Genomic DNA, 14,257 nt, shown 5'->3' with positions numbered 1-14,257 from the left:
CTCCCTCCCCTTTGCCCTATCTAAAGTTCCTCCATTCCTCTCATGCTCCGCCCCCATCACCATTATGAGTCAGCATCATCATATCAAAGAAAATATTTGGCCTTTGGTTTTTGGGGATTGGCTTGCTTCACTTAGCATTATATTCTCCAACTCCATCCATTTACCTGCAAATATCATGATTTTATTCTCTTTTAATGCTGAGTAATATTCCATTGTGTATATATACCAATGTTTCCCTATTCATTCATCTACTGAAGGGCATGTAGGTTGGTTTCACAGTTTAGCTATTGTGAATTGTGCTGCCATAAACATTGATGTGGCTGTGTCCCTGCAGTATGCTCTTTTTAAGTCCTTTTGGTATAAACCGAGGAGTGAGATAGCTCCTCTGACTATTTTTATATACATTCTCAGTTTGTAGCATTCAGTTTAGCAACAGAAAATAGCCTAAGACAGAATATTTGATAGCTCTGACCTAACATTTGTGCCAGAGTCAGTTAGCTAAAATCAGTCATAAGTTTTAGACCTGTAGAAGCTGCATGAGATAACAAAGTTTATTGTTTTAAGCATCTAAATTTCAAGGAGACTTACTATTTAGCAGTAGATAACTAACACACATTTTGCCTTAACAAAACCTAAAAACATAGGCCTGGGATGGATCTGGTGAGAAGACTCTGGAAGGCCTCTGAGGAGAGTGCTGATAAGACCTGAAGCATGTTGTTACTGACCCACAGGTTCACCTTGGAGTACAGATCAATGGCTCTCTGGGTATAAAAACAATACAGCTGGGCTGGGGTGGTGGTTCAGTGGTAGAGTACTTGCCTCGCATGTGTAAAGCACTGGGTTCGATCCTCAGCACCAGGTAAAAATAAATAGAATAAAGCTACTTTTTTAAAAAAAATATTTTATTTACAATTTTAGTTTTCGGCAGACACAATATCTTTGTTTGTATGTGGTGCTGAGGATCGAACCTGGGTCGCACACATGCCAGGTGAGCGCGCTACTGCTTGAGCCACATCCTCAGCCCGAATAAAGCTGCTTTAAAAAATGCAGCTGCTGCTTCACTTCTGTTCTCCACATCTTGCATCCAATGATTCCTGGGGCTAACCCTAACTAGAAATATATACACCGTGGGATTCTGGGAAATGCAGTTTAGCCTAGTCATGCTGCCATGCAAAGACACCATGGAATAACTGTTACCAACTTGCCCATGAGGAGGACTTCATTGGTTAATTTGATTTCTTAACTTGAAAGAATTAAGAGATGTAAGGATTAAGGGGATTATTGGTGTGTCAATGAGGGTGTGTTTGGGAATTACTGGCATGTAGGTAGCCAACTGAAATTGAGACCCTTCCTAAGCCTGGCCAGCACCAACCAAAAGGATGATGGCTTGGATGAAATAAAAATTGGAAGAATAAGGAAGCAGCAGCAGATGCAAGCTCTATTCTTCTTGACCTGGTTCTGGATTGCTGCAGCGAAGGTCCGAGGATATCACACTCTTGCTTCTTCAGTTTTCCAAGGTTGACTCTGCCAGTGATTCTCCAAAAGCCTTTGGTCTTGGACTAGGGCAGCACGGTTGATCCCTCTTGTTCTGGGGCTTCAGCCTCTTGGACTGTGCAGCTACTGGTTCTTCCAGCTCTCCAGCCTGCAGAAGGCCATTGTGGACTATCCTGCTTCTGGTTGTGTAAGCCAACCTAATAAATCCCCTTTTTATAATTATAATTCCTTTTTATAATTATATATATATATATATATATATATATATATATATATATATATATATATATATATATTCCTCTAGAGAACCCTGACTAATACAAGGACTATGTCAGAGGGTCAGGGCAGGGTTACTGACTTCCACAGAGCCATAGGTATGAAGTGTCTAGGAGGGTCAGGATACCATACAGATGGAAACCAAGAGGATTGAGAAATAGAGGAGGATAAGCAGGCAAGAGGCTGGCTTCCATTGTTTGCAAGGGGCAAAGACTTTGTGTACATGAAATAACAGAACTCAACCATACTGAAAAGGCTTATGGGAAATCAGACAAAGCCACAGAATGCCTCTTCCTATTTCTTCTAAAATATAAAAAAAGTGAAAGGAGGATAAAAATCCAGAGATTTAAGTGTAGAGGAAATTATTGTCTTCAATGTGAGACTAGTGTTTGCTAGTTTCCCACAGTCTCCAATCTGTTGAAGCACACATGGACTTTGGATATCGGGGATGATGCCACTGCTGTCACTGTACCTCCTTTGGGCTCTGGAGGCATTCGGTGCCCACTAGTTTTGATTTTAGACAAATGAATTAATATTTTCTGAGTTTCTCCATCTGCTGGGTGAGATTCACAATTATACCTGGACTATATTATGGAAAGAAACTGCTACCACATCAGAAATCGCCTGGCAGAGAATTGGTGTTCAATAAAGGTTGGTCTCCATTAGCTAGCTATTGGACACCATTGAACATCCTGAAATTCAGTTCAAATGTAAATCTTCCATTCACAGCACACTTGCCTTCTGTTTTAGGGGTCAAAGTCCTCAGGTAGCATCCAGTAGGTTCCTTGCCCATGATGTTTCATTCTGAAACATCTGATCTTATAACCCTTTAAAAATTATTCTGGATATTTTGAGATTTGAATAAGGAGTGAAAAGGATATATCATCCTCCATTGAGTGAGGTGAAGTGAAAAAAGTGGTCGGCCCAGCCCAAAAGTCCCTGCCCTGGCACTTTGTTCAGCCTGCCCAGCTAGGTCAGAATCCATGCCCCACAGTGAGCCCCACAGCATATTTCCTGAGCACTGGGTAGGCTACCATGATGGACTTAGAGCTTTTACTGACAAAAGTTCTTTCTCTAAAACCGCAGTCCTACCTGCGCTAGTCAAATAGGACTGCAATAATTTGGATATCCCCGAAAAAATTCATATTGACATTTACAATCACCACTATGATGGTGTCAGGAGGCAGAACCTTTAAAAGATACCTCTATTGGACTAAGGCCATGATTGAGGGAGTAGATAAGTTGTTGTATGGCCTTTTATGAAAGTGTTCTCAGCTTTTTCTTGCTCCTGCTCTGTCTCTTGTATGCTCACCTGCTCTTCATCCATTTTATAAGGCAGCATGATGACCTCACCACGTGCTACCCCTCAGTCTTAGACCTCCCAGCCTCTAGCAATTTGAGAAATAAGTTACTTTATGTATCACCCGGTCTGTGGTATTTTGTTATAGAAGCACAAAGTGGACTAAGACAAGGTCCCAGGTGCAATTACTCCCCTAGTGGTCCTGTGTGACGGGTGTGGCCTCCACTGCCCGTCACTGGGACACCAGGAATACACCACGCCTGGTTACGGGTCATCATTTATTGAGTTGAGAATTCACATAAGGTAACATCATACAGTAAGTCATTTCCAGGGCTTAATAAAAATGATTGTCACCCACTGTGCTTCACAAAAAAATTTCTTTTAATGAATAAATAATTTGATGAAATCAAAAATATTTACAATATAAACAAATGGAAAAGCTTTGGATCTGTGAATCTGACCATGTTGCATTTTTGAAGTGAGTCCTCCCCAAGCTTTTCCCTTGGAAACGATACAAATCTGATAGAAACAACAACTCATAGAACATCTCTTTGTTCATTACACATTGATCTGTTAGTCCTGGAAAGCTACATAAGCTTGTATTATGTGACATGTTAAAATACAAATATTAACTAAAATAATATATTATCATAATGCCAGGGAGCATTCTCCACAGAACAAAAACATACAATGACAGAGGATCACGGGCCACAAAAAATATACCCCAAAGGTACAAATTCCTTCATAAGAATATAATTGTGCTCTTCAATCGACCGGATGTCTACGCCGCTCTAACAAGCCGGTGACGAGGTGTACAGTATCCGAAGACTGTAGGCTGTGTGTTTCTGTCAGGCAGCAGCATCACTGGGAATTGGGCAGTGCAAGCAGTTTCATAAACACTTTCTTGGGCTCTTAAAAAGAGCCAATTATGCAAAGCAAAATAAGCATATTGAGAAGTCTTCATCTCATCTACACAAACACCATGAACATCTTGGCTTTGTGGTAGGAACGGGTTTGTTGGCAGAGCTGTTTCCGCCATCAGCCAGAATTCAAGTATTCCAGGGCCACCTCGTAGCAGAACTTGTACTGATCCTGGAAAACAGAAGGGGGACAATGTCAGCTCTGTAACACCTAAGCTCTGCTTCTATCAAGGAAATTGGAAGAAATCAAACTGATAAGGGTTTGAATTAGAATCAGAGGGTCATGGTTCTGAACCACAAATAATACATTAACTGTTTGTAGCTGCTCCCCTGCAAAGCCTTATTAAATATATTAAATATATATATATATATATATATATATATATATATATATATGTTTATTTATATTATTCTGATATCTATCCTCATCAGAATTCTGGAAAGTCCAGGACTACTGAAAGATGCATGCAGTCAGCTGTTCCTGTCCATGGGTTCCACATGCTTGCATTCAACCAACCACAGATCAAATATATTCGAAAAAAATTGTATACTGAGCCTGTAAGCTTTTTCTTGTCATTATTCCCTAAACAAGATAATAGAACAACTATTTATATAGCATTTACATTGTATTGGGTAGTGAAAGGAATCCAGAGATGTTCAAAGAACATGGGAGGGTGTACTTTGGTTATATGCAGATGCTACAGGATTTTACATATGACTTGAACATCTGAGCGTTTTGGTATCCAGAGGAGGTCTTACAACAAATGTCCCCTGAATACAAAGGGATGATTGCATATTTGCACTCACACATGTCTACCTACACATCAAAATCCTGAGCTTTGTAAAGGAAAATCAAGAGGTAGAAGAAGAGACCATGAGGCTTGAAGAAAGGCTTCACTGCTGGCTCATTTTTTCAGTTTTATTTTATTGGTTCTTTTGATTTATACATGCAGTTGAATCAATTTTGATATAATTATACAATTGTGGAATATATCTTATTCTAATTAGGATTCTAGTTCCTCTCCTTCCCCTTCCCTTTCCCTACCTCCTGTTCCCTTGATCTTTCTGCCATTTACCCATAGTTATTTGTATTTATTTTTCAATTAAATTCTTATGGATGGGCATATATGAATACACCACAGTGAATCTCACCACTGCATACAACCACTGACCCTTACAAACCTCAAAATGAAGCTTAGGTCATGGCCCAGTTTAGAGATCAGTCAGAAGGATTTCCTCGATTTCATGAGAATTTACTAACCACCTCTGCAATACCATGCCCCTTGACCTAGCCTCTGCTCTTGGGAAGCCCACAATGCAGTAAGGATGAGGCAGGTAACCCAGTGACCACAGGTGCACTTAGGGCACAGTGTAGGCCTTCTTGGGGAGGATAGTGGGATAGGGTAGACAGCATATTCCCTGGAGAAGAAGGGAACGCCTTGGTTTGCTCCAAATAGTCCTGTCGTCTCCCTCTTGTCCTGGTATGATTACTATGAGCATCTTCTTACAGTCTCAAGTGTCCCAGTTTGGATGATAAATTACATGCCGTTCTAATTGGAATAAAGCAGGCAACCCAGGTATAGGAAAAGGAGGAATTCATATATACAAGGGGAATGTCTGAAATTCTCTGGAAGCACAGTATCATTTTTTTTTTGTTTTAAAAATTAACACATATTGAATTTAACCCCTATCTCTCACAAAACTCAACTCAAAGTAGATCAAGGACCTAGGCATTAGACCTAGTAGTAGGAAAATGTAGGCCCAACTCTCTCATCTTGTTGGCTTAGGAACAGACTTACTCAAACAAGACTCCTAAAGCACAAGAAGTAAAATCAAGAATCAATAAAAAAGCTGCTTCACAGCAAACTTTACAACCCCCCAAACAAATAAATCAATAGTTAAATGGGATGAACTGAACAGGCAGTTCACAGAAGAAATATATGAAAAAAGTGTTCAACATTCCTAGCAATTAGAGAAAGTAAATTAAAACTACACTGAGATTCCATCTCATTCTAGTCAGAACGGCAATTATCAAGAACACAAGTAACAACATATATTGGCAAGGATGTGGGGGAAAAGGTACACTCATACACTGCTGGTGGGACTGCAAATTGGTGCAACCACTCTGGAAAGCAGTATGGAGATTCTTCAGAAAATTTGGAATGGAACAACCAATTTGACCTAGTTATCCCATTCCTTGGTGTATACCCAAAGGACTTAAAATCAGCATACTACAGTGATGCAGCCATATCAATGTTTATAGCAGCTGAATTCATTAATAGCTAAGCTCTGGAACCAACCTAAGTACCCTTCAACAGATGAATGGATAAAGAAAATGTGGTATATATACCCAGTGGAATATGAATCAGCCAAAAAGAAGAATGAAATTATAGCATTTGTGGGTAAATGATTAAAACTGAGACTATCATGCAAAGTGAAATAAGCCAACCCCCCCCCAAATCAAAGGCTGAATGTTAGATGCTAACACACAATAAGGGGTGGCAGGGGGGAGAATAGAAGTTTATAGGATCAGACAAAAGGGAATGAAGGGAGGGGGGATTGGAATAGGAAAGACAGTAGATTGCAGCAGAGGTAACTATATACAAATATGTATATAGTAAGTCATGTAACTTACTATATACATATTTGTAACTCCATGTCATGTATAACCCCAAGAATGGGATTCTAATTAGAATAAGTCATACCCCATGTATATATAATATGTCAAAATACACTCTACTGTCATTTCACATATATCTTAAATGAATAAATAAAATAATTAACACATCTTGTACATATTAATGTGGTTCAGTATGCTCTTTCCATTACAGGTATATAGTGTGTAATACACAAATCCAATTTCAATATCCCCTACCCTTCTCCTACCCTTCCCAATCTCTAGTAATCTCTAGTCTACTTTCATGCTGACATTTTTTAGCTTCCATATATGAGAACAGGTGGTACATATCTGTCAATGCCTGGCTTGGTACCTGTAACATAAGGTCCTACAGTTTTGTCCAGTATTCTGTAGAAGGTGGGTTTATTGTTTTATCTACTGACAAGAATCCATTCTTTATGCTGAATAGTATGCTATAGTGTATATATACCACATTTTCTTTGTCCATTCATCTGTTGATGAGGACCTAGACTAAATCTGTATCTTGGCTATTGTGGATAGTACCACAATAAACAGGAGTTCAGGTGTAAATTTCATTGTCAATTTAATTTACTTTGGATGTATACTGAGAAGTGGGATAGCTGGACCATATGGTAGATTTGTTTTTAGTTTTATGAGGAATTCCCATATTGTCCATAATGGCTATATTAATTTATATTCCCATCAGTGGTGTACCAGAGTTCTTTTTCTATACATTCTTGCCAGCTTTTAAAAATTTTATTATTTTTGATAATGGCTATTCTAACTGGGGTGAGACTGTCTATCATTGTAGTTTTGATTTGTATTTCCCTGATGGCCATTGATATATATTTTCATATACTTATTGGTCATTCTTTAAAGAAGTAACTCTTCAGATCATCTGTCCATTTTAATGGGGTAACTTTTTTGATTAAGTTTTTAAAGTTTTCTTGTTATTTTAGATATTAGCCCTGTTTTAGTCAGCTATTTTCCTGTCATCACCAAAAGATCTGACAAGAACAATCAGAGGAAGAAAAGTTTATTTGGGGCTCATGATTTCAGTGGTCTCAGTACATAGACAGCTGACTCCATTGCTCTGAGCCCAAGGCAAGGCAGAACATGATGGTGGAAGGGTGCAGTGGAGGAAAACGGCTCAGGACATGGCCACCAGGAAGCAGAGAATGAGAGCTCTTCTCAAAAAGAACAAAATACATATTCCAAAAGCATACCCCCCAACTACCCTTCTCCTCCAGTCCACAGCAAATTCATGTACTTATTAGGTTAAGGCTCTTCCCCTCTAAACCCTCTTACATCGTCTCACACATGAGCTTTTGGGGGACACCTCACATCTAAACCACAACAAGTCCTCTGTCAGATCAATAGTTGGCAAATATTACTTCTCATTCTGTAAATTATTTCTTTTGCTGTGCTTTTTAGTGTGACAAAATCACATAGGTCAACTTTTGCTTTTATTTCCCGTGCTTTCTGATCCAGGAAATCATTGCCGTTTCCAGTGTTCTGAAGGTTTCTCCTATGTTGTCTTCTAGTAGTTGCAGAGTTTCAGGTCTTCCACTGAGGTCTTTGATCCATCTTGAGTTGATTTTTGTACAGGGTGAGAGATAGCGGTCAAGATTGTTTTCTAACGTTGGTATCATTTCCCAACATCATTTATTAAAGAGGCTGTCCTTCCTTCAGTGTATGTTATTGGTGCCTTTGTTGAGAAACCAGTTGGCTGGAGATGGTAGGTTTATTTCTGGCATATTTATTGTGTTTCAGTGGTCTCTGTTTCTATGTCAATACCATGCTGTTTTGTGGCTCTGTACTATGTCTTGAAATCAGGTGTTTTGGTGTCTCCAATCTTGTTATTTTTGTTCAAAACCGCTGTGGATATTCAGGGTCTTCTGGGCTTCATTTGTCTATCACAATTGTTTTGTCTGGTTCTATGAAAAATATAATGATCTTTTGAGGGAATTGCACTGAATCTGTAGGTTACTTTGGATAACATGGGAATTTTAACAATATTAATTCTTCCTATCCATGAATATTGGAGACCCTTTGACCTATTTCATGTATTTAATTTCTTTCACCAGTGTTTTGTAAGGTTCATTGTAGAGATCTTTCACTTCCTTGGTTAAGTTTATTCATAGGTATTTTTTTTTTATTTTTTGTAGCTGTTGTGAATGGGAATACTTTCATTATTTCATTTTCAACAAATTGGTTATTGGTGAGTAGAAAAGCGACTGCTTTTGTATGTTGATTTTGCATTCTGCTACTTTGCTGACTTAAAAATCACCTTTAACTGTCTTTTGTTGAGCTTTTGGTCTTTCTATAGATAGAATCTTATCATCTGTAAGCAAGGATAGTTTGACTTCCTCCCATTCCATTTCCATGCTTTCTTTGCCTATTATTCTGGATACGACTTCTAATATTATATTAAATAAGAACAGTGAGAATTGATAGCTTTGTCTTGTTCCTGATCTTAGAGGAAATGTTTTCAGCTTTTCCCCTTTCAATATGATGTTGGGTATGGGTTTACCATATACAGCCTTTATTGTTGAGTTATATTTCTTCTACACCTAATTTGTTGGAAGGTTTTCTTATCATGGGTGGATGCTGAATTTTATCAAATGTTTTTTTCTGCATCTTTTGAGATAATTACATATTTGAAATCCTTCATTCTGTTGATGGGATGTATTACATTTATTTATTTGCATGTGTTGAACCATCCTTGTATTTCTGGAAGGAAACCGACTTGATCATGATGAATGTTCTTTTTATGTGCTATTGAATTTGATTAGCTAGTATTCTGTTGAGAATATTCTCATCTGTGTTCATCTAGGATACTGGTCTATAGTTGTGTTCTTCTGTCCTTGTCTAGTTTTGGAAACAGGACAGTGTTGGCCTCATAGAATGAGTGAGGAAGGGTTCCTTCACCTTTCAATGCTTAGGAATAGTTTGGGTGAATTGGTAGTAGTTCTTCAAAAGTGGTAAAATTCAGAAGTGAAGCAATCTTGTCCTGGGATTTCGATGTTGGTAGACTTTGTATTACTGATTTCAATCCCACTAATGATTATTTGTTTATTCAGTTTTTTTAATATCCTCATGGTTCAGTTTTTGAAGATAATCTAGAAATCTGTCCATTTTTATCATAATTCCTAATGATCCTTTATATTTTTGTAATTTCTGCTGAAATATCTCCATTTTTATTTCTAATTTTATTCAGTTCTGCCTGTTTTTCTCACTGAGTCTAGGTCTGTTTTCAAAGAACAACTCTGACCTTTTGTATTATTTGGTTTATTTCTGATCTGTTCTTTTTTATTTATTTTCTTTTACTAAATTTTTGGATTGGTTGATTCGAAATATCCTTGATATTTATTATTATGCTGTTATTTGAAACTTTTTCCTTTTTTATGGGTAGGCACTTATTGCTAGAAATATACTTCTTAATGCTGCTTTTGCTGTAGCCCATAGCTTGGCATATTGTGTTTCTATTTTCATTGTCTTTGAAATATTTAAAAATTTCCCTTTGAGTCTCTTCAGAGATTCTCTGAAAAGTATGTTGTATCAATTCATTTGAATAATTTATAAAATTTATTATGTTGTTTATTTCTAGTTTTATTCCATTGCTATAAAATAGATATGATTTCAAATTTTTTTAATTCATTAAGACTTGTTTTGTGGTCTAACAAATAGTTCTATTCTGGAGACAGTTCCAAGCATTGGTAAAAAGAATATGTATTTTGCTTAGGCATGGTGTCTATAATCTTAGCAGCTTGGGAAGCTGAGGCAGGAGGATCACATATTCAAGGCCAGCCTCAGCAAGTCAGTTGAGGCCTTTAGCAACTTACTGAGAACTTGTCTCAAAATAAATGAATGAATGAATAAATAAAGAGGGCTGGAGATATAGCTCAGTTGTAAACTGCCCCTGGTGTAAGTACCTAGTAATCACCCCCACCAAATTAAAAAAAAAAAAGAAACATACACATACACACACAAACTTGTGTGTTTTGTAAATGTTGGATAGAATGTGCTGTAAACATCCATTTTTATCTGTGAGTATAGTTTAACTCTGATGATCCTTTGTTGTTTTTTTTCTCCCCTGGATGATGTGTCCATTGGTAACAGTGTAGAGTTGAAGTCTCCCTCACTTTTATTATACTAGAGCCCCTCTCTCCCTTTATGTCTAATAGCATTTGTTTTGCTCTGACATTAAGTTTATGTAAATTCATGATTCGATTCTTCTTGAATTGATCCCTTGACAATTTATATACTGACCTTCTCTGTCTCCTCTTACAGTTTTTGTTATCAGGTGTATTTTGTGAGATATAAGTATAGGCACTCTGGTTTGCTTTAGGTTTCCATTTGTTTGAAATAGCATCCTCCTTTTCAGTCTGTGTGTGTCTTTACTGGTGAAGTGAGTTTCTAGAAGGAAGTTTTTTTTTTTTTTTTTTTTTTTTAATCCATTCAGCTAGTCTGTATCTTTTAACTGGAGAGTATATTCTGATTATATTCAAGGCTGTATTTGATAGGTGAGAAATTATTCCTATCACTTTTATTTTGTTCTATTGTTTTGAAATTCTTCCTTCTTCTCTTGTTCATCTATATTGTGTGTTGGTTTACTGTATCAATGGTGTTTGTTTCTTTTCTAGTTGTCTCTTGTGTGGCTGCTCTTGTAATAGATTAAAGCTTTCACCTGCTTTCATGATGGTAGATATCTATCTTTCACTTTGGGGTGTAGGAGTCTCTTAAGCATCTTTTGTAAGCCTATTCTGGTTGTTATAAATTTCTCTTTTGCTTCTCTTGGAAAGCCTTACTTCTTCTTCATTTCTGAAGTACAGCTTTGCTGATTATGGTATTCTTGGTTAGCAGCTTTTGCTTCAGGACTCAGAATACATCATTTTATTTCCCACTAGCCTGTACCATTTTTACTGAGAAATGTGTTAGTCTATGGGGATACCTTTAAATGAGACTGGGTAATTTTCTCTTGCAGGTTTTATAATGTGCTCTGGTGAAGAACTTTTTGGGTCATGTCTCTTTGGAGGTTTTATAAGGTTCCTATACATGGATGTCTATTTTTTTTTGCCATGATTAAGGAAGTTTTCTACTATTATTTCATTGAAGCTGTTTTCTATTCCATTAGCTTTATTCTCCTTGCCTTCAGGTATTCCTGTTTGTTTAATGGTGTCCCATTGTTCTCAAATGCTCTCTTCACCCTTCCACTTGATCTAGTACATTGTTGAGACTTTTGCTTTTTTGAGTTATTGAGCTTTTTATTTGCAAGATTTGTTTGATTATTTTTGAAAATCTCTCACTGAATTTCTCATTCATGTTCTCCAAATTTCATTTGACTATGTGTATTCTCTTGGATCTTACTCAGGTTTTTCTGATCATTCTTTTAAATTCTTTATCAGGCATTTTATCTATTTTGATTTCTTTGGGACCTGTTGCTAGAAAGTTATTATCTTTTTGAAACATTATTACCGCCCCCCCACCCCATTTCTAATGCTGCTACATTGAGATGTGCCAGTGGATCAGGGATCTATACCATTTTTGAGATGGTTATCTTAGTCAATGCTCTTGAAGATGGATTTTCATTTGTTATGCAGTGTTGGTCACCACTGTGCAGTCTTTCTATAGCTTCTCTGGCTGTGATTAATGACTTTGGGCATAGTGCCTACTGTGGCAGAGTCAGAGAGATTCACTGTCTCTGTAGGACACACAAGAGTGTGGTGCTGACAGCAATGGGTGTGGGGTGCTCACTGTATGGCTATTTCTAAATGGCAATGGTGATACCTAACAAGCCATGGGGATTTGCTTGGGCACTGTGAGTTTCATTTCTGCTTTTAACAAGGGCCCCTGGCAGCACTCATAGTGGTTGAGGGACCTGAAGTACTTGTTCTTTAACCAGTCAGTAGAGAGTTCGGAGGCTGCACAGGGAGAGGCAATAGTGGAAGCAGTAGCCCCCTCTGGTGCTCACACCCAGTCCTCACAGCAGTGTGTGGTGTGTGGGTTGGTGGGAACATTGGCCATGTATATTCAGGAGCAAGACTGTGGCAGGAGGCAGGTTCTCCTTAGCCCTCTTTGGTCTTATACATCCTGGGGTATAGAGATGGCTGGAGTTAGGGATTTTCTTCCACCTGTCTCCTCTAGATGTAGTGAATGTCCTGGGGTGGAGCAACACCTGGAGCCACAGAGCTACTCAAGGCCCCCTCAGCATGCCAGAGGGACGAGCAGCAGCAGAAACTCAGCATTCTCTCCCTGCTTTGTGAGTAATGGGAGTCTGAGTGCAGCACAGGGGAGGGGGTGGTGGGAACCACATGGGTACCTGCTTCCAGGATGCACTGGTGGAAATTCACATGTGGCTGGCCAACCCTTAGGTCTCAGAGTGCAAGCACCCTAATCTCCTGGTTCTTCGGGGCGTTGCCCTCCATTCTCCTCTGTGTTGTAATGCTTGTCCCTTACAGAGCAGGACACTCAGCAGGCTTGGGTTGTGTCACTCTGCTAGGCAGCTACCCTCGAAGCCTGTACGGCATAATGTCTGTGAATCCTAGAGATGGAAATATGAAGGGGCTTCTGACCCCTATAATGGTACAAACTCAGATAATAGCTCAGTTCTCACGATGTTTTCTAGCAATAGCACCATGGGTGTTTACTGGGAGATGACGTGAGATTCCTTGCTAGAGCAGGGCTACTGTACAGGTTTTAGGTTACTTAATGGGCTACTAGCCTGTAAGGACTATGGAATTTTCCAGTAGTTAGGATTGCCAGCATTAATGCTAATAGTTTTCTGGAGTTCTCTGTTTTACCCTTCCCCCTACAAATGGGTAGCCCAGGTGCTGAGTCGGGGTGGCAGATGCTAGGGCTATATTTTTTTTTGTCTTTCTATGCTATTGTTCCAGGTTTCTGAGTCTTCCATGGTTCCACTTTCTTTCTTGCTCTTTTCTGGACTTATTCTATAGTTATTCATCTCAATTTTCAGCTATGTACTTGTTACTTTGGTACTTCTTGGAGGAGGTGGAAGTGAGTGAAGACCATCTCTATTCTGCCATCTTGGATCACTGAATTCATTTATCTTGAGCACAGCTTTCCTGGATTATACAGCTTGCCTGAGTAAGTCCTAAAAGAGTTCCTGGCCTAGGTGTGGTCAGTATGGCAGAGGAGAGCCTTCTGAAGTGTGTGTGTATGTGTGTGTGTGTGTGTGTGTGCACTGTACTGAGGGAACCAAGCCTGGGTGTGGCATGTGAACTAAGCAAAGGGACATGAGGCTTTCAGATGCCTCGATCTGCCAGTCCTGGGTCAAGTGTTTAGCAACTGCAAGGCTCTTTTCTTCCTTCTGTAAGGGACAAGCTTTTACAACCTGTGAGATTCAGCACTACTGTTTCTTACCCACCATTATAGCCACAACCAAGGAAATATACTTCTGATTTTTGGTTCTGCCTAAATAACTACAATTTCCACAATTTACATGCCTCCTAAATTTGTCACTGAAATTTCTTTTTTGTCACCTACATTTTGTTCTCTAAATACTCAAATAGTCCAACCTATTAATTTTAAGACAAGGGCCATAGTTTATCTCTGTGTAATATACCAGTCTCTGGCACAGAACTTGACATGTAGTTGAGAGGGAAATGC

The 14,257-nt window shown here is 38.6% G+C and overlaps 1 protein-coding gene across 5 annotated transcripts in view; it reads right to left on the bottom strand.

Annotated features, from left to right (window-relative positions):
* Positions 1-3,433: 3,433 nt before the first annotated feature.
* Ptprm (protein tyrosine phosphatase receptor type M) overlaps positions 3,434-14,257 on the bottom strand; it is an 825,932-nt gene continuing 815,108 nt past the window's right edge. For all 5 annotated transcript variants that reach the window (XM_076837052.2, XM_076837055.2, XM_076837053.2 and 2 more), the window contains one exon: positions 3,434-4,162. In XM_076837052.2, the coding sequence (XP_076693167.1) occupies positions 4,109-4,162 (54 nt within the window). In that variant the 3' untranslated portion in view covers positions 3,434-4,108. The remainder of the gene's footprint in view (positions 4,163-14,257) is intronic.

Source organism: Callospermophilus lateralis, chromosome 17, assembly GCF_048772815.1.
Source record: "Callospermophilus lateralis isolate mCalLat2 chromosome 17, mCalLat2.hap1, whole genome shotgun sequence".
Classification (NCBI taxonomy): Eukaryota; Metazoa; Chordata; class Mammalia; order Rodentia; family Sciuridae; genus Callospermophilus; species Callospermophilus lateralis.
Note: the sequence above shows the minus strand (reverse complement) of the source record. Positions and strands in the feature narration are given on the sequence as shown.